We start from the raw sequence: 20491 nt of genomic DNA on the forward strand, positions 1-20491 counted from the left end.
GAAACACTATGAGGTACAGTTGTAGACTTACAAATTTTTGTGCTTGGGTTTCAATTATGCGATGATCAACTAGGCCCACTGTCGCTTTCGGCCCGTGACAGTCTTCAGCAAACCTCTGCACGAAGTCAGTCGACTTCGCAGCCGCACGCAGCCCCAGGCACCAGCAGGGGGCGCTGCCGCGGCTGCGTTGCGCGGACACAAAGTGTGAGCCGCCGCGGCCCCCGTAGCTCGGCCCGCGGCCGCCGTCACCGGAAATTGCCGCGCGCCGGGCACTGCCCCGCCGGGATTCCCCGGCCGAAGCGTCGGTTCCCCGCGCGCTCCCCGGCCAGTGCTCGGCCCCCGGGCCATGGCGGCGGCGCGAGGGCCCGCGACGGAGGGGAGGTTCGTGGTGGTGGGCGGCGGCATCGCGGGAGTCACCTGTGCGGAGCAGGTAGGACCCGGGGGGCGCCGGCGACCCTGCCCTGGGGTGTCACGCCCCCAGGAGGGGATGCACCTGCAACCCGGCCCCAGGGTGTCACCGCCCCGGGGGAGTCGGGGGTGCCTGGGACCCCGCCCTGGGGTGTCACCGTCCCTGCCCCTGGGTGTCACCGTCCCGGGGCCGCCTGCGACCCTGCCCTGGGGGTGTCACCGCTCCCGGGGGGATGGGGGGAGGCACCTGCGACCCTGCTTAGGAGTGTCACGCCCCGGGGGCTGCCTGCAACCCTGCCCCGGGGTGTCACCGCCCCAGGGGGTCCCTTGCTGCCCTGCCTTGGGGTGTCACACGGGGGAGGGGGGAGGCGCACTTGCGACCCTGCCCCCCCTGGTGTCACCGCCTTGGAGGTGCCTGGGACCCTGCGCTGGGAGTATTACACCCCCAGGGGGTGCCTGCGACCCTGCTCCAGGATGTCACCGCCCTGAGGGGTGCCTGGGACCCTGCCCTGGGGGTATCACGCCCCCAGGGGGTGCCTGCGACCCTGCCCTGGGGTGTCACCTCCCTGGGGTGGGGGGACACCTGTGACCCTGCCCCGGGGTGTCACCTGGTGGGGGGGTGCCTGCGACCCTGCCCTGGGAAGTCACAGCCCCTGCACCAGGGTGTCGTGGAGGGGGGGGGGGAGGGAGGAAGGCTGGGATGGACACCTGTAACCCTGCTTAGGAGTGTCACACCCCAGGGGCTGCCTGCGACCTTGCCCTGGGGGTATCCCGCGAGGTGGGGGGGGGGGGAATCGCCTACCTTAGGGTGTCCCTGCCCTAGGGGCATCACGCCCCCAGGGGTTGCCTGAGACCCTGCCCTGGGGTGTCATGTCCTCAGGGGGCATCTGTGACCCTGTTTTAGGGGTGTCACGCCCTGAGGGTTGCCTGTGCCCCTGCCCAGGGGGTATCCCGCCCCAGGGTTGCCTACTACCCTGCCCTGGGGTGTCACAGCCCCTGCTTTGGGGTATCAAGCCCCCAAGGGCTGCCTGGGATCCTGCCCCAGGCATGCCCCCCCGGTCCCCCACACCCAGCTGGACGCTTCAGACAAGGCTCTGGCTGGGAAGTCGGTGGCCCTTTCCTAGCCCGCTTCCTGCCACCAGTGTTCAGTGACCCCAGCCGCGCTCCCCCCCCCCCCCCCCCCCGCATATAGACACAATTCTGTAGACACAATCTTGAGTTGTGTTGTTCCATTGCTACCAACTCCCATGTTTTAGCTGACCTGCCTGTTTGGTTTTTAATCTTTGGGTGTGTCTCCCACATTCTTTCACCGAGTAAAAGTTTATGACCTGGGCAGTGTGCTGAGGAGTCAGGAATCAAAGGCTGAGCCCGGTTCCCGCAAGGACAGACGGAATAAATCCCTTCTCTGAGCTCGCTCCTTAGGGCATCCTGGCTGCCAGTGGGCTCGAGTTAGAGACGCTTTTTCAGATGCATCTGCCGTTCCCTGGTAGACAAAAATAGACACTTTCCAATTCAGCTTCGGGGTGATCTCGGGGAAAGCCCGGCTGAGAGCAGCTGAGCTCGCACCCTTGGTGCTTGGGGCGGGTCTCAACCGGAAGGAAGCGAGGGACCATCCATGGATCGTTTCCAAGCAGCGGAGTGCTGTGACCAAGTGACAACATTGAAGAGGGATGGTTTCGTTGGAAAAAAAACCAAACAGGCAGGTCAGCTGGAGCTAGGGGCGGCCCCTCCTCTGAGACGGCTCCGATGTCCTTAGGTGAAGCTTTGAGGGCCCGTCTAGCCAGTGGGAGGGGGAGTTGGGGCAGGGAAGGAGGGTGAAGAGGGGAGGGTTCTCCTGGAGACACCTGTGGTTCTCAAGGATGTCGGGGTGAACGCCAGCAGGAGTGGTCCAGCAGGGTGAAGGCAGAGATTGGGGGTCTGGGTGTGGCCCTTGAGCCAGGGAACTGTGTCAAGTTTAAAGTCAAGTGAGGCGGGGGCTTAGTGCCTGGCGTGGCTAACGCTAGTGTGCACTGGGTCTGTCCGCAAGAGGCCGGAGCGCTTAGGAGAAGTCGGACCGAGACTCTCGATGTTCACACTCAGACTTCGCTGCCCCCTCATCCCACCGAGAGCCACTGGGTGCGCTCTCCTCACACGAACGGCCCTGGGCGTGACAGCAGGTGCTTAGCCGCTGCAGAACTGGAAATAGCTGTATAAATAGCTCTAAGTGTGTAAGGACGATTGTTCCATCACTTGGCACGCTCAGGCTCTTCATTCGCATTTAGTGTGTGCGGCCCCTTTTGTCAGTGTTCACGGCTTACCACCGCACACCCACACCTTCAGTGTGAGTAGACACGGGCTGTTGGGGCCCTGGAGACGCAGAACAGGTTTGACGGCCTTATTCTGCCACCATCGTCCCTGTCTCGGTTCCCGTCACTGTTATCTAAAGTCACTTTTTTACATATTTTTTCTCTTCCTGCTTTTGAAATCAGTTGGCCCTTCAGTTTCCGTCGGAAGAGATCGTCCTGGTCACAGCGTCTCCTCTCATTAAAGCCGTCACGAACTTCAAGCAGGTGAGAGCCTCTGCTCACTATCAAATAATCCGGGACGTTGCTGTCGCACTTTATGGGCTTAAAACTACCAGTATCCTCTTGATCGTTGTTTCTTAAAATCAAAGCTCAAATCTAGAATTCTGTAGATTGAAAACCAAAAGCTTTCAGAATGTTAGTTGCCTTTTTCCTGCTGTACGGCCACATTACGATTCTGAGCACCGTAGTATCTGCACAGAAACTTAGAGTAGAAGGCCACGCGTGTCTTTTCTGCCCACGCTTCAGGAAAGCCTATAGCCACAATGGTTTTTGTTTTTTATTTTTTTGTTTTTTTAATTTTTATTAGTGAAACACCATGAGGAATAGTTGTAGACTTACAAATTTTTGTGCTTGGGTTTCGATTATACAATGATCAAATACCCATCCCTCCACCAGTGCCCATTTTCCACCACCACGGATCCCAGTATCCCTCCCACAACCCACCCCCCCACCCAACCCTGCCTCTGTGGCAGGGCATTCCCTTTTGATCTCTCTCTCCTTTTGGGTGTTGAGCCACAATGTTTTATCTGATGTGAGTTCTCTCTTCTAATACCCTGACAGTGGAATCGAACGTAGCTTGTAAACTCCTGAGTCCAAAGGTTATTTTTGTGCCTTATGTTGCTGTTGCTCAGAGGTGAAGCACCTGAGTATCTAAGCACCAGCGAGCGAGACGGTTTTGGGATTGGTAGGACTAGAGCACAAACCCTGGCCCTTAAGAAGAAAGAGGATCTGTTCTCTGTCCCAGGGGAATGACATATCGTAGCCTAAAGGCATCTTCCCAGGAGGCCTCACAGTGCAAGGGTCCTGGGTGCTGCACCTGAGTCCTGCTCTGTCAGCCACACAGATTTTGTGCAGTGGGTCCAGGCCTCAGGGTGGTTCACAGATGGGGGCCTCTTGGATGGGGTTTCCATGAGCAGAGGGTGCAGGCCAGGTATTCCATTTGAAACGACCAGGCCTGGGCCCCAAGAGCCTCCTTTCCCCGAGACCGACCCGGCGCTTTTGAGGGATGTGGGGACAGTTTGTATTTCAGTCAAGGCAACAGCCTGTGTCAGGACTGAATGCGAGTTATTGGATAGTGGACGGACGGATAGGGCAGCTTTTTCTTTTTCTTTTTCTTTTTCTTTTTTTTTTTTTAATTAAAGCCAAACAGTAGAGACATTTGGTGGCCATACCTAAGTTTGGAATTTTCACCAGAAGAATGGGGCTTTATATCAGGAGGAGAAATTTTCACCGGAACTGGAAGGATTTATTGCTACTCCTAAATGAGCCAAATGCTTCAGTCTTTATATTTCCAATGTCGCAGGTGTCATTAACGTCACACAAAAACTCCCTTTGGGGTTCTCGGTCGTTTGTAAGATTGGAAGATGCGGAAACTGCCAGGCCCATGCCAGGGTGGCCAGGCGGCTGCCAGGCCCGGGCTGGTGCTGGGGTCTGAGAGGGCGGGTGGGGAGGGGGAGGTTAGTTTGGGGGATTCTCCCTGCAGGAGCGGGACATTCCCAAGGAGTCCCCAGGGTGCCCGGCAGTGCTGGGCTAACGGGACCAAGTGGTTCTGGGCTCAGCTAAGCTGTGCCTGGGACTGAACTCAGGGTCTGAGCCCCCCGCAGCCCCTAGAACGGGTCCTCCCGATTGTGGGGGTCCCAGCCTGACTCGCAGGACGTGCCTGTGGGCTCACATGTGGGCAGGGACCAGCAGAGGTCTACAGAGCATCGTCTCCCCCAGACCCGCCTGGGACTGTGTCAGAAAATAGTAAAAAGACATTTTCGGGGCTTTCCGAAATGCTGCGTGAAAAAAAGTCGGAAGTTTTTTTTCATTATTTAAAATCCCCGGAAGCGGTGTTTTTTTCAAGCTACATTTTCACCTCTCTGATCTCCAATAGGTGTCGAAAGTATTAGAAGAATTCGATGTTGAAGAACAGCCAAGTACCGTGTTAGAAAATCGCTTTCCCAACATTAAGGTGATAGAATCCGCCGTCAAGCACTTAAAGAGTGAAGACCATGTAAGATTTGTTTCCTGACTGGATTTCCTTGTCAAATCTTGGTGAGGGGGTGTCCAGCCTGCTCTTGGCCTCGTCTGTCCACCAGCACCAGAGTTTCCAGGGGTGACACTGTAATGGGTCATTGGCTTTATGTGTTTGTGATGCAGTTGATGAGCTGAGCTGTGTGGTATAGAGTGCCATGTGACGTCATAAACCACAGCCGTCCCAGGCGTCCTTACAAAGCCTGGTGTTTCTCATAGCACGAGTTTATGTATTTCTGCTGCCTAAAATCTATTAATTTCTAGATTCTCATTCAACTCTCAGGAACAAACGCAATGAATCTTGGCCACGAATCCCTGGGGAAATGTACAGCATCAGTAGTCATCAGGGACACAAATGAGAATCCCAGGAAGAATCTACCTCAGACCTCTTAGAATGACTGATCAAAAGGGGGGGGAAAATATTAGAATGTGGGGGGGAAACAAACCTTGGCACACTGTTCATGAGAATTAAAATCTGTGGTAACAGGTATGATGTGGTTAGAATCAGATCTTCTTATGATAGCTTCCATTGAGGCTAGAAGTTTCATCAAGTTCCACCCAGCAGAGCGCTCAGTTGAGAATATCTCAAGCTACCCCGAGGCCATCGTACCTTTTCAGACACCATTCTCTGTTTAATGCAAACTTTTGCATGACTGTCCATCTTTGGTCCAGGGGAAAAGATTGGATTTCATCAGGTTGTCAGGTAGCCGCAAAGTGATTAAGAATCAGACTGGACAACATATTTAGGTCGAGCTTCATACTTGCTGTAACAAAGAATGGGGTGTCACCAGGAAGCACCTTTAATGTATTTTTTGCTTTTGTCTTGTTACTTTTACCTTTTTTATCCCTTTGTCGTATTAAATTGTGCCCACGGGTCCCTGTCTCCGCCCTGTCCCTCACTGCCTCTGTTTCCGCAGTGCCTTTTCACGGAAGATGGTGGCCAGCACGTCTATAAGAAACTCTGCCTGTGTGCCGGGGCCAAACCCAAGCTGATCTGCGAAGGAAATCCTTACGTGCTGGGGATCCGGGACACGGACAGTGCCCAGGTAGCGTTGGCCAGGCGAGGGGAGAGGACAGTACCTCCCACCTTTCTACCCTTGTGTCATCTTGGGCCACTTACTCTTTAAGTATTTCATTCTTTTATTTTTTTTATTTTTATTTTTTATTATTGAATCACCATGAGATATAGTTATAAGCTTTCATGTTTGAGTTTCAATCATACAATGATCAACACCCATCCCTCCACCAGTGCACATTCTCCACCACCAATTTCCAATTTCCCCAGTATACCACCCCCCCTTCTAGCCCTCCCCCTGGCTCTATGGGAGACAGTTTCCCCATATTCTCTCTCAACTTTTGGGCATTATGGTTTGCAATACAGATACTGAGATGCTGTCACGTTTGGTTCCTTATCTGCTTTCAGCACACATCTCCCATCCCGAACGATTCCTCCAACCATCATTGACTTGGTGATCCCTTCTCTATCCCAGCTGCCTTCTCCCCCTGCTCATGAGACAGGCTTCCAACTATGGGGGGGCAATATTCCTGGCCCTTGTGTCTACTGTCCCTGGGTGTCCGTCTCTTATTATGTTATTTTATTCTTAAAGGAGCAAGAGAGAGGCTTCTTTTCTGACCCACAAACCAAAAATGTTTTTTCTAATTCTGGCGTGGTGTGGTCTTAGTCGATTGTTATTTCCTTCATGCTGGTGTCCAAAGGTCTTGCCTTTTTGATGCTGGATGTTACTGTTCAAACTGCGCAGGATGTTCAGCGTTCTGCTTTGCTTGGGAGTCCAGTGATTTGCAAACTACAAGCAATAATCTTCCCTGCCAGGTTCCATCTGTGACTCTGCATTTGCTCTCTGGAACACCACCAGGGATCACTCCTGAGCACAGAGTCAGGGATTGCCTCTGCGCACCACTGGGTATAACCCAGCCCTGTCACTCCCAGTCTCTCAAAAAGCAGCCTTTTAGGAAATTTTTTTTTTATTAAAGAACCATGATTTACAAAGTCACTGATGGTTGCGTTTCAGGCATGCAGCAATTCAACCCCCGTCCCCCCACGAGTGTCAACCTCCCCCCACAGCGTTCCCAGATTCCCTTCCCACCCCAGCTCCACTCCGCCCCACCTGTCAACCTGACAGGACCATTACAGAGCGTCAGTGGTTGCAGCTTAGGTCCTGTTGGATCTGTGCTTGGGGCATGGGCTCTACCCCTCATTCATGTCACTGGCATAACTGAAGCCCTAAATGCCTGTTCATCCATTACTTCTTGTTCTCTTCTTCCCCCCTTGATTTCTTTCCTTCTCTATCTGTCCCCTCTCTAAACACTGATGTCAAGGGTGATCTAAGCAGCCCCCTTTTACTATGATGTGTTTTCTCGTTTGATAGTCTGTGTACCACGGATAAGTGAGATGATCCCGTGTTTGTCTTTCCTCTTCTGATTTACTTCACTCAGTATGGTATCTTCCAATTCCAACCAGACTGCAGCAAATTGTATCATTCCTTGCAGATTGTATCATCCCTTGCAGCTGCATAGTATTCCATTGTGTATATATATCCCACATCTTCATAATCCATTCATCAGCTGTTGGACACCCGGGTTGATTCCATATCTTGGCTATTGTACTGAGTGCAGCAATTAATAATGGTGTGCATATGTCCTTTTGAGAGAATGTTTTTATGTCTTGGGGGTAGATGCCCAGTGGAATTGCTGGGTCATCTGGCAGTTCAGTTCATAAATTTTCTGCGAGCTCTCCATGAAGTAGGATCTCAAGGTCTTTGATCCACTTTGAATTGACTTTTGTGCGAGGTGTAAGTTACGGACCCAGCTTTAATTTCTTACATATAGTTATCCAGTTTTCCCAGCACCATTCATTGAAGAGGCTATCTTGACTCCATTTCATGTTCTCAGCTCCTCTATTGAAAGTCAACTGCCCATATATATGGGGTTTTGTCATAGGATGTTCGATTTTGACCCATTGATTGGAGGGTGTGTCTTTATTCCAGTCCCATGCAGCTTTGATCACGATAGCTTTATAATACAGCTCCAAATTAGGTAATGAAATAGCTCCCAATTTCTTCTTTCTTAGGATATGGTTCTGGCTAGTCACAGTCTTTTCTGATTCCATACAAACTTTATTATTGACTTTTCTAGATCCTGGAAGAGTGTCATCTAAATTTGGATGGGGGATGAATTGACTCTGTATAATAGCTAAGATAGAATCACTGTCACTGTCCTGTCCTCCGTTGTTCATCGATTTTCTCGAGTGGGCCCAGTAACGTCTCCATGGTGAGACTCGTTACTGTGTTTGACATATCGAATACGTCACGGGGAGCTTGCCAGGCTTTGCCATGCGAGTGAGATACTCTCGGTAGCTTGCCGGGCTCTCTGAGGGGACGGAGGAATCGAACTTGGGTTGGCCATGTTGGCTGCGTGCAAGGCAAACGCCCTACCCACTGTGCTATCACTCCAGCTCTAGATACAATAGTCATTTTAATAATATTGATTCTTCCAGTGTGTGTGTGAGTATGGGGTATTTTTCCACTTCAAAGGTCTTCCTCTCTCTCTTTCTTAAATCGCTTACAGTTATCATGGTGTAGTCGCTCTCATGTCTGTTGTTGAGCTATCTCGTAGATACTTGATGTTTGGGGAGACTATTTTAAATGGGGTAGATGGATTTCTTGATGGAAAGAAACAGCCTTTTTCTTCAAAGGTGGAGAGCATTAGAAATTTCCTGAACTTACACCTCGGCAGAGAAATGAATATTCAGAAGGTACCTCTCTCTGGTGCAGGATCCCAGAAAAGAGACTCACTTGATTACTTGTCAGAAACAGCGGTTAAGCCTGCGCGTGGGGTGACGCCCTGGAGCTGTCTTCTGCACTTGACTTCAGCGGCTGGCCCCCGCTGCACAGGAGCTCCCCCTGCTCTTGCTCCCCTGCCACGGCTCTCAGTCTCACTCAGGCTGCTGGCCTGATCATTGTACAGTGATACGATAACACGTGCATTGAAAGGGACCATGTTTTCTTTCAGACTGTAGAGAAAACTGGGAGAACTTTGATTCTCCTCCCGTAAGTGTTTTGGGTTCCTGCGGCCAGAGATAGGGTTGGTGGCCGGGATCTGGCCCCTCCGCGGACAGACCCCTGGGCTCTTGGTTCCGGGCGACAACCGTCGTCTTTCCCACACCCACCTGAGACACAGCAGTTTCCCGTTCTGGAGTTCTTAGCTCATCAGAAGTTCAGTTTCAAGTCCCGCCATTCCTTTCCCTGTCCAGTACTCTCTGCAGATTTTGGAAAATGATTTATTTACCTGCCTCTCCATGAAAGACAAAACCAAAACCAGTTTCTTTTGGCGCTTTCAGCCAGTGAAGCTCAGTGCCTATAGCAGATAACAGCAAATTTATCAGGGGTCAGGTGAACAGAAACGATGGCTTAACATTGGAGGAGTAAAGGGAGCCAGTCAGAGGCGCCCTGAAGCCCCAGGCTGCTGGGGGTTCTGGAAGGGGCCCTGAGGAAGACCACAGGCCTCTCCAGGCTCCCGGTGGGCTTTTGGGGGTTGGCCACATTGTGGGGGAGAGAAGCTTTCATTAGTTACTGCTGTGCTGAGTTCTCTGCCTCTGGGTACTTACCCTTCGGAAACCAGGAGAGGGAGGAGAGTCTGAAGACCCTGAGGTGTGTGTGGGGGGGGCGGGGGGCTCAGGATGGAGCCCACTGAGGGCCTGGAAGGGACAGAGCCGGGCTGGGGAGTGTCGGCCTCCTCTCATCTCCCATGTCACCTACACTGTTACCGAGGCCATTTCCTTTTTTCTTCCTACCTTAAAAAGAAAGCAGTTGGGAGTGAGTTGTTCCCACCCTTGGGGTCCGGTGCCTCTCGCGCTGCTGCAGGGAATGATCTAGAAGAGAAGGGGGATTTGCCCAGGCGGCGGTGTACATCCCCCTCTGAGCCGGAAGGGGACATTTCTTTCCTTTGGAGGCCATTCAGCCGTGACCCTGTTTGCCTTGGCCTCCAGGAGTTCCAGAAGCAGCTCACTCACGCGAAGAGAATTCTGATCGTGGGCAACGGCGGCATCGCTCTGGAACTGGCGTAAGTGTGAGCTTTTCCGTGTTTGCCGACCGTTCTGCTGTCCGGGTGCTCATTGGCTGACCAGGCCAGTCGGTGGGCCATCCCGCAAGGACAAATGTCTCTGTTTTGCATCAGTTTCAGGGCGTGTAAGTCCACTCTCCATCTTAGTTTTTCCGGGGTCCAGCTCACGGCCGTGTCCTTAGACATTTTCTGTCTCCCGGGTCAGACACGGGCGACTGGCCAGATTGAGCCCACAAGCGTGTGTCAGCAGAGCTGGAAGCCAGCGTGTCTGCATGGCCGGGAGGATCTGTCACCCCGCCCGGGTGACACCTGCTTCTCTCGCCACTGTCACCGCTCTGGCCTGTGAACCCCCAGGTGTTGGTGAGATTTATTCTGGACTGCGTGGTACTTCTGCTTTTCCTGGGATTTATTTCTGGGAGTCTGGGGACGAAGAACACAGGAAGTCACCCAAAATATTCTCATTTTGAGATGATCTTTCCAGTTCAGAAGAGCAAGACTCTCCTGCACCCAACCGCTGCTTCATGTTCTCAGAGACTGAGCTCCACGCCTGTGGCCGACATGGCAGGGTCTGGGTGTCACTCGGCTAGGAAGCTGGGCCGCCAGAGAAAGGAACTGCTAGAACTGTCTCTGCTCACCCATTCCCAGTCCCGGGCTGGGCCTGCCCCTCTCTGTGAGGGGCTGCTGGGCCCCAGGGGAGCCTGGAAGAGTTCTCCCAGGACCCTTTTGGTCTCTGCAGGGCCCCTGCCACCCCCCCCCCCCCCACACACACACACACCACCACCACCACCACCACTTCTCCCTGCAGGATCCTCACTTGTTGGATGCTGCAGCTTGCTTTGCCTTAAGAGCTAGGAAACTGCTGACACAGAAGGAATAGATTGCAGGGTGCTAGTTCCTTTTTTTTTAAAAATTTTTATCAGTGAAACACCATGAGGTACAGTTGTAGACTTACAAATTTTTGTCCTTGGGTTTCAGTCATACAGTGATCAAGTACCCATCCCTCCACCAGTGCCCATTTCCCACCACCACGGATCCCAGTATCCCTCCCACCCTCCATACCCCCCACCCCACCCTGCCTCTGTGGCAGGGCATTCCCTTTTGTTCTCTCTCTCTCCTTTTGGGTGTTGTGGTTTGCAAAAGAGGCAATGGGTGACAATCATGTTTGGTCTATAGTCAACTTTCAGCATGCTTCTCCCATCCTGGGAGGATCCTCCCAACACTCTTTACTTGGTGCTCCCTTCTCTATCTGAGCTGTCTTTCTCCCTAGCCTCCAAGCCATGGAGTGAATCTCCTTATATCGGCTATTCTTGGGTGTTTGTTAGTCTCCTCTTTTGTTCCTTTATGTTCCCCAGATGAATGCAATCTTTCTATGTCTGTCCCTCTCTTTCTGACTCATTTCGCTCAGCATGATACTTTCCATGTAGTACTTTCCAGCACATTTAAAGCTCCAAGTTTATGTCTCCAGTTCCTTCCTGTCCCACCTCCATGTTTTGCTCAAAGTGCATATTCACTGCTCACCGACCAGCTACCCCCTGTGTCGTGGCAGTTAGAACCCTTCTGTCTCGGGGTCACCGGCTCTGTCGCAGAAATGGAACGTTTTGCTTCATGTTTATCATGAGGAAAATGGAGTACATAACCAGGACATAGACGTCACATGTACTTTGAGTAAAAGATTCGATTCCTTTTGTCAATGAAAAAATTAGTTTGAAATGTTTGAAATGCTCACTATTCAGACAGAGCACAGAGCTTTCAGGAGAAGACTGTGTAGCAATAAATGCACCGCAGTTTATTTTATTACTCTCCTTGAACTTTGGGGGCTGTTGATGTATTTTCTTTCGGAGCCTTATGCAGCAGCACTTGGGGTCCCCCCGCTGCAGAACCGGAGGCCCTGCTGGGCCCTGCATGCAGAGCTCCTGTCTGCCCCCGCCACCCATTCCCCGCATAGCCCCCCTCAGGCACAGTCCCGCTTGCCTTAAAGGCTCCCTGACTCGTAATCGTCCCGATTCCTTCTAGATACGAAGTCGAGGGCTGTGAAGTGATCTGGGCCATTAAAGATAAAGCTATCGGGAACACTTTCTTCGATGCCGGAGCCGCGCAGTTCTTGACGTGCAAGCTCGGTGCCGAGAAGCTAGAGGCTGCCAGCACGCAGAAAAGGACCAGGTACACGATGGAAGGTCAGTGGGCCCGGCCAAGCCACGGCAGCTAGGGAAGGGCTGGGAAACGTTGGGGGGGCGCCAGAGAGACCAGGGGGGTCGGGCACCCCCTCCCCAGCCAGCACCACGCCTCACGCCTCCCCAGCTGCCTGGGAAATGTCCCCGGGAGAAACCCCAGATTCAAAGTCTTTATTTCTAAAAGGCGAAAAATACTGGGGTGGGACTGGAGCGATAGCACAGCAGGTAGGACATTTGCCTTGCATGCAGCCGACCCGGGTTCGATTCCCAGCATCCCATATGGTCCCCTGAGCACTCCCAGGGGTGATTCCTGAGTGTAGAGCCAGGAGTAACCCTTGCTCATCGCCAGATGTGACCCAAAAAGAAAAAGAAAAATGGTGTGATAGAATATAGCTTTTATTTACTTGTAGATTCTCAGGGGTGACTCCTGGCTTTGCACTCAGCAATTACTCCTGGCAGTGTTTGGGGGACCATATGGGATGCCGGGGATTGAACCCTGGTCTGTCACGTGCAAGACAAACGCCCTACCCACTGTACTATTGCTCCGACCCCTTACTTCTAGATTCTTAGGTGACTTTTTAGTTTTCCTGTGATTCATAGATTAGGGAAAATACCTAAAACTAGGAACATAAACTAAATGAAAAAAATCAGTTCCTCTGCATCTGTTTATAGAATTTGTTGGAGTTTTTTTTTCCCCCCTTAAACTTTTGCCTTATGAAATTTTAAGTTTGGAGAATATTGTAAACTGACAATATTTTCAAAACTTGGCTAATTTTTTTAAGATTAACCAGTTATTATATCATTCATATATCAGCACTTCATATGTATGACTTCCCAAACATTCAGCCCTCCAGACAGTATTTTATAGGTCTGAAATCAGCAAGTCCCTGATATCGTTGATTATGTTGCCCATGTGTCTAAAAATCCCTCATCATCTGGAACTCTGAGCGAGAGTGTGATGCGTCCATACCGAGCCACTTTTCTGTCGTTTGCCTTTTGACCTGATCTTAAGCTTATCTCTTCAGCAGGCAGAAAGAAGCCGCAGAGCGGAGCCAGTGCAGGTCACACAGGGAGTGCCTTGGGGCCCGACTGGCACCAAGGCTTGAACCTTAAAGGCACGAGAGAGGTACGTTCTCCTGCGCCGACGAGAGGGTCTGCACACGGCTGATTCTTCAGCCACGGGAAGGGGCGACCTGGCCCCGTAGCCTGCCATTCTGAGGTGAACCTTCGGAAGAGGCGTCGAGAACTCCCTCTCGGCCTTTTGCTTGTTTGGGGGCCCAGTTGCCAGCCCTGCTCGCATGCTGTGCCCTGGGTAGTTGGAGGATCATGCAGTGCCCAGATCGGCCCGTGCCTGACACATGCCAAGCCCACACTCCAGCCCACTGCGCGCTCTCTGGGCCCGTCACCGACTTGCAGACTCCTCCCGGGAAAGCAAGCTTTATGCATCAATGGCATTGAATACATGGCGGTATTTAAATCACGGTTACGAGATGAAATCTAAATAAAATACACCTTGAGTATCCTGGTTGGATACACAGTGGGCATGGTCTTATTTTTGCTCGGGGTTTTAGTTGTTAATAGTTCCTAGCCTCTGACAGTCACAAGTCACGGAGATGCATGCAGTTCATATTCTGTGTCTCTTTCTGCGTGTGGGGCTGGCTTTAGAGCAGTTAGTGTTGGTCTTGAAAATTACTTTAAGTCTTTTCTTATTGCACCTTCGGATCCTAAAGTTGAGTGACTTTTGGTTTTGTTTTGTTTTGTTTTTTAATCTTAGAACTTGAGCAGTTTAGTTAGGAAGACATTTACAGTGTATCTCCTTACTCAGTACTGATTGAGGTTCTGGAATAGAACAAGTTGAGGCACACCTGTCTTCAGGGGGCTTCAGTGATCCTGAACGGGTGTGGCTTTGAAGAGTTAGTCCTGGGGTGAGGCTCTTGCCTCCGTCCGGCCGACCCCCACATCCTGTCCTCTGAGCACGGAGCCAGGAATAACCCCTGGCCACCTCCAGGTATGGCCCAGCAACAACAGAGAACCTCAGAGCAGAGACGGGGGTCAGTGTGAGACACACGCCTTGGCCTGTGTGAGGCCAGGGTTCTGCCCCCAGCATAAAGGAGAATATAAACATCTGGTGTGATTGTACATATATACATACATATATATATATATATATATATATATATAAGTTATAAGTGAGTCTCCCACTCACTTTCACATATAAGCCTCTGTGCTTTCTGCCAAAGCAGTGAGTACCCTCAGGTGCTCAGTCTCCTCAGGGTTTCTGCCCTCTTGGGTGCACTGGCGGGGAGTTGCTGACCTGAGGTACCCAGTACTTGCATTTGGGTTTTAAGAATCACTTTCTCCTACGTGTATCAGTGTATTGTATGTGCATAGGTAGATTATACATTTTTCCCCTTTGTTATCGGTAACTTAAGTCATTCTTTCCTGAAGTGTTTTGGTCACCGGTATCTTTGTATTTCAGTTCTCCCATAAGATTCACATTGAAACTTTATGTGAAGTCAAAAGAATCTACCTTCAGGAGGAATTTAGAACCTCCGGGAAAACGTCCTTGGCTTTTCCGAGGGGCTGCCCGAAGGAATCAGTCACAGCTGACACAGGCAAGTAATGAAATGGGGGCAAAGTTATTATTGTACCCGTATTTAAAATTTACACATGGAAAGTAAAGCTGAAGCCCCAGTTTTCCTCGGACCCACTCAGGGCAGCCGCCGGAGTGCTCGGCGCTGGGCCGGCTGGTGGTGTGCCGACACGGTACCTCCGACGAGACGCAGGACAGAAAGGAAAGTCACTTGGTGCTCTCGGAGGGGAAGCAAAATGGAGATAGTCACGGTCTGCTTCCTCGTCTCCGCTTCCCAGGGAGCCGTCACTTGCAGAGAAGCACTCGGCCAAACCGGCATCAGAGATATTTTACTGGGATGAATGACTCCGTCAAGCTTTTTGATAGGAAAAGGAGGGTTGGCTTGAATACACTTCGTCAGGGAATCACATCAAAAATTGAGAACTTTGTTGCACTTAACACTCAGTGGATTTCATATTTACAGGACTTCTAAAGAAATAATTTAGAAAGCGGTAGCCAGTCATTTTACCTGGTTAAAATTTCTAAATTTGAAAATATTTGGGTTGCGTTGCCATCATTTTGTTAATGACACCCCTTACCGGAAGCTCACACCGACTGCGTGCAGTTGCTCCAGCAGGTTGCCTTATAAGCTTAGGCGGCGTTTCAGAGTGGTCGCCGACAGAAAGTGATGGTGATGGGAGGTGATGGCATTTGAGAGCAAGGCTTTTCTTCCTTATTTTCAGAGTTATGGCCTGTGTACGTGGAGCTGACCAACGGGAAGGTCTACGGCTGTGACTTCATTGTCAGTGCTACTGGCGTCACACCGAACGTCAACCCTTTTCTCTCGGGCAACAGCGTAAGATGCGAGTGTGTTCCTTTAAAGAATTGGTTATTTCCCCTCTTCATTCCCAAGCATCATCTTAGTGTCACACTGAGACATTGCGGGATGGGTAGAGTTGACTCTCAACTGCTCCCTCGGGTCCTCGGGCAGTTCTTGTCTAAGCAGGAAGTACCCCCCCCCCCCCGCCAGGGGCACAGGGCCCAGTTTCTGAGGGTCCATCAGACGCTGAGACGGGCACCTGGGAATCCTTAGTCTTGACCCTTTAGTGCAGACGAACCCTTGATCACGAACCCCGCATGCCTGTGCAGAAGGGAGGCGGGCCAGGTTCGCTCAGGGGCTGTCCTGGTAGAATTGGATCGGCATCAGAGGCCGCTCAGGTCGCCTGGTCTGTCCTGGGACAGGGTGAGGGGTGAAAGTGGTCCTTTGAGAGGACCCCTCTAGTATTTATATATTATATATATATATATATATATATATATATATTTTACCATTTGGGCCTTACAGACGCAGGGATCCTGCAATCACGAGTATGGCAGCCGTGCACGATTGGGAACTGTTGGTGGGGAAAGTCAGGAGTATGAATGGGCCTGTCCGAGTCATGGGAGTTGGAGTCCCCAAGCACCGAGCTCTGGGCCCCAGCTTCCTGTCTCTTAGCCGAGTGCTTAAGAGGACCCCTCCTTCAGTTTGACCTAGGGGAGGACGGTGGCCTGAAGGTGGACGGGCACATGCGCACCTCGGTGGCCGACGTCTATGCGGCGGGGGACATCTGCACCGCCGCCTGGCAGCCCAGCGCCCTCTGGCAGCAGGTGAGCAGGCACGGCTGGGCTGGGTCCTCGGTGGTAACTGAACACACAAAGAGGGGGGCCAGTTTTGCTTTCTCCCCACTGCTACTCTCAACTAGAACAAATGTGAAGAACAAACGAGGACCAGAAAGCTGGTTCAACGGGAAAAACCTTGCAGGCACCACCCTGGGTTCAGCCCCCAGCACCCCATGTAGTCCCCAAAGCCCCGTCAGAGCCAGGAAGGACCTGCGTCCCGAGCCACGCTGGGTGTGACCCCCCTGCCCCAAACTAAAACACAAAATGGCACTGTCAGGCCATGATGTTGACTATATCCTACGGAAACAGACGGAGATGACGTGACGGGCATTTAGGGCTCTCCTCCCCTGTCACTGTCAGGGCATTTCCTCACTGTCCAGCCAAGAGGGAGCGTCCTCTACTCCTGCCCAGTCCACTCTGACACCACCAGACACATGCGTCTGCTGGAACGCGGCCTAGGGTGAATGTGGCGAAGGACTTGAATTCTGCTCTTTCCGTTAATTTAATTTGTGATAGCTGCCCATGGCTTCCATATTTGGAAAGTGCATTCTTAAATCAAAAAGCAGATTGCTGACAGAACGTAGGGCTATGCGTTCAGTTCCAGTGGAAATTAGTGCTGAAAAAGTGGTTCCTGTAAACATCCTTCGTCGAGCACTCCTCCCAGGCAGCCCCGGTTTCCTCCAGTGCTGACTTCTCTGTCTCCTGATGATAAAGGAAAACTACTGCTGACCCTGCACTTGGGATTTAGGGGCTCTGCCCACCCCCCCACACCCCCATCCCAGTCAGAAACCCGGGACTCACTGGTTGTGACTGTTTGCTGGGTTGCAGTGTGCCAGGGCCCACTCTCACGGCTCACTGCTGATGGTCTCCAAGACCACATGCAAGGCCAGTGCTCTACCCACAGTGCTCTCTCTACAGCCCACATGCTGGGCTTTAACGAGCATGAGAAGCTAAGAGGAGAGAGATTTCTCAGTTACGACACTCTTATTAGTGCTGCTAAATTTTTCTAAAGAAGGAAACAGGTTAAAAGCTTATTTTTGTCATAGTCCAAAATATTTTAGTAATTTTGAAACGGAAGCGTTATAGAACCATCTGGTGGTGTCGGCCATTAGGGTCAGTAGTTTACACAGCAGGTTGGGGATGGCTTCTAGGCCGAGGCCGTCATCCTTAAGCACCTGATCCGACCAGTGCCACAGACTGCCAGACAGACACTGAGTGCCGCACACAGTCTTCGTGTTCGGTTGAAACTTTATTATTGTAAAAGTTGTGTCTTCGATATAATCCTGCTTGTGTCTTCATTCCAGATGAGGCTGTGGACCCAAGCCCGCCAGATGGGCTGGTACGCCGCCAAGTGCCTCGCAGCTGACACTTTGGGACATGCCATCGACATGGATTTCAGCTTTGAACTTTTTGCTCACGTAACAAAATTTTTTAACTACAAGGTACGATGAGCCAATGCATGCCTTCTTAATTCTTGTAGTCCTTTGCGGGGGGGAGGGGATTTTGGGGCAGAGGATGGTGTTTGCGCCACCCCTGTAGTGCTCTTCGCTTACTGCTGGCTCTTCGAGGTCCCTGCTGGAGCTGCTGGGATTGCACTGGCTTCAGCCCTTGCGGGGCGAGCACCTTCCCAAGACCATCTGGCCAGATTTCTTACTGTGCAAGTTGACTGCAAACTCATTTCTTCAACAGGAGAAAAATTTACAGTTTTATCATTTTAAGAAAAAATACGTTCCCCATTTCTTGCAATCTCGGTGCCTCCTGTTTTTGTTCTCTGTCGGTTCCTGTCTGTTTTGAGATTCATTCTCTGAAAGGGGGAGTGACCGCTGTCAACCATGAGTGAGCCAGGTGTTTTTCCCATAGGTATTGTCTTCATCTCCTCTATATTACCCAGGGGGTCTGTTTTCAAGAAGCTCTCGTACATGGGGAGATTAAATCCCTTGCTCCACAATTCCTTATTCCATTTTAAAATCATGAATGGAGGCTGTACAGAATTGTATGCTTGCTCAATCGTCTTATGTTTGTGATGCCACTTGAGTACTATAGCACCCTTCTTGGTGATAATTCAGCTGTAAAATGTGTCATTTTCTCCGGGCTGTTCCCAGGAACTGCGCACTCTTTCTTCTGTTCCTCACGAGGATTTCTGTTTTACTCCTTTCCATACAGGTTGTATTACTAGGGAAATACAACGCGCAGGGCCTGGGTTCCGATCACGAGTTAATGCTGCGGTGCACCAAAGGGCAGGAATACGTCAAAGTGGTCATGCAGAACGGGCGCATGATGGGCGCCGTCTTGATCGGAGAAACTGACTTAGAAGAAACGTTTGAGAACTTAATTTTAAACCAGATGAATCTTTCATCATACGGAGAAGATCTACTAGATCCAAATATTGATATCGAAGATTATTTTGATTAAAATAGACATTCCAGGCTCGTTCTCTTTCTGCTGCCACCTTGGCTCTGCGTTCCCCACACAACATGCCCAGTGAAGCCACAGAAACCGTCCCTGCCACAAGAGCAGGAGTTGCCACAGCCCCAGGCTGAGACAGGATCTGGAACAGAATCTGACAGTGATGAATCAGTACCAGAACTCGAGGAACAGGATTCCACACAAGCCACCACGCAGCAAGCTCAGCTGGCAGCAGCCGCAGCTGAGATCGATGAAGAACCCATCAGTAAAACAAAACAGAGCCGAAGTGAAAAGAAAGCACGGAAGGCATGTCCAGACTGGGTCTTCGATAGGTGACAGGGGTTACTGGAGTCACAATCCGAAAGTCTAAGAATATCCTCTTTGTCATCACAAAACCAGATGTCTAGAAGAGCCCAGCTCCAGAGACCTACATAGTTTTCGGGGAAGCGAAGATCGAAGATTTATCTCAACAAGCACAGCTAGCAGCCGCTGAGAAATTCAAAGTTCGAGGTGAAGCTGTCTCAAACAGTCAAGAAAACACACAGACTCCAACTGTACAACAGGAGAGTGAAGAGGAAGAGGTTGATGAAACAGGTGTGGAAGTTAAGGATATTGAATTCGTCACGTCACAGGCAGACGTGTCGAGAGAAAAGGCAGTCCAAGCCCTGAAGAACAACAGTAATGATGTGGTAAATGCTATTATGGAATTAACAATGTAGCCATCTGGAAAAATGGAGACCCTTTTTTTTGGTGTTTCAAAAGAGTAACTGCAGCTTGGTTTGAAATTTGTACTGTTTCTATCATTAATAAAGTTATGGCTTCTTGTTGGATGAAGAAAATAAATAAAATAGACATTTCCAGAAATAACATGTTCCAGATAATACCAAGTAGCTGATTTAATGATGACATTGAAGCTCGATATAGACAGAATAACTTAATGGGAAAGGATTAAAATTCCAATTGCAGCATCGGTTCCAATCACTTTTTTTTTCCTTTTTGGGTCACACCCAGCAATGCACAGGGGTTACTCCTGGCTCTGCACCCAGAAATTACTCCTAGCAGTGTTGGGGAAACCATATGGGATGCCGGGGATCAAACCCAGGTTGGCCGTGTGCAAGGCAAACGCCCTCCCCACTGTACTATCGCTCCAGCCCCTCGCTTCTATTTTTAATACCAAATTGATGACCTGTGTGAGGATTGTACCTGGTGAGTAAAGCACCTCACTATTCTTTGATTGTGAGGTGCTCAAAGGGGTTGTGACTTCAAGAAACTGACGTATTCTTAAAGATAAAACAGTTTCGATTTCAATTTGTATTGATACCTTATTCTTTCCATTGGCTTCCACAACTGTTTGTATTAACCTGAAATTACTACAATTGAGCCTAAACATAATATTCCGTATACAGAAGTGGGAAATGGGGCTGGAGCGAACGCAGCAGGCAGGGTGCTTACCATACATGTGGCTGCCCTCCTTCCTGGATTTCAGGGCCAGGGCTAAGCCCCAAGCACAGCCAGGTATGGCCCAGAAGCCAGACAAAAGAGAAGGAAAAAATACAATTAGGTCTTTCAAGGCCTAAAAAGTTTAAGAAAATTGAGATAACTTTTCAAGTGAGCAT

At 50.8% G+C, this 20491-nt stretch overlaps 1 protein-coding gene and 1 pseudogene across 1 annotated transcript; both read left to right on the plus strand.

Annotated features, from left to right (window-relative positions):
* The first annotated feature begins 317 nt into the window (after positions 1–317).
* Positions 318–19705, plus strand: PYROXD1 (pyridine nucleotide-disulphide oxidoreductase domain 1). The gene is made up of 12 exons (XM_056134627.1): positions 318–430; positions 2877–2957; positions 4849–4968; positions 5906–6034; positions 9994–10067; positions 12081–12241; positions 13264–13364; positions 14718–14853; positions 15554–15666; positions 16335–16457; positions 17774–17911; positions 18633–19705. The coding sequence occupies exons 1-12, from the start codon at positions 347–349 to the stop codon at positions 18879–18881; spliced, it is 1509 nt and encodes a 502-aa protein (XP_055990602.1). The 5' UTR covers positions 318–346; the 3' UTR covers positions 18882–19705.
* Positions 18944–19705, plus strand: LOC130042450 (nascent polypeptide-associated complex subunit alpha-like; annotated as a pseudogene).
* Positions 19706–20491: the final 786 nt, after the last annotated feature.

Source organism: Sorex fumeus, unplaced genomic scaffold (assembly GCF_029834395.1).
Source record: "Sorex fumeus unplaced genomic scaffold, SorFum_2.1 ptg000100l, whole genome shotgun sequence".
NCBI classification, from domain to species: Eukaryota; Metazoa; Chordata; class Mammalia; order Eulipotyphla; family Soricidae; genus Sorex; species Sorex fumeus.

Bases quoted from the DNA above. Each gene is read 5' to 3' on its own strand.
- PYROXD1 (XM_056134627.1), top strand. From the start codon at position 347: ATGGCGGCGGCGCGAGGGCCCGCGACGGAGGGGAGGTTCGTGGTGGTG. The intron at 13,365-14,717 runs GTACGTTCTCCT...TTTGTATTTCAG, and splicing joins ACCTTAAAGGCACGAGAGAG to TTCTCCCATAAGATTCACAT. The intron at 15,667-16,334 runs GTAAGATGCGAG...CCCCTCCTTCAG, and splicing joins CTTTTCTCTCGGGCAACAGC to TTTGACCTAGGGGAGGACGG.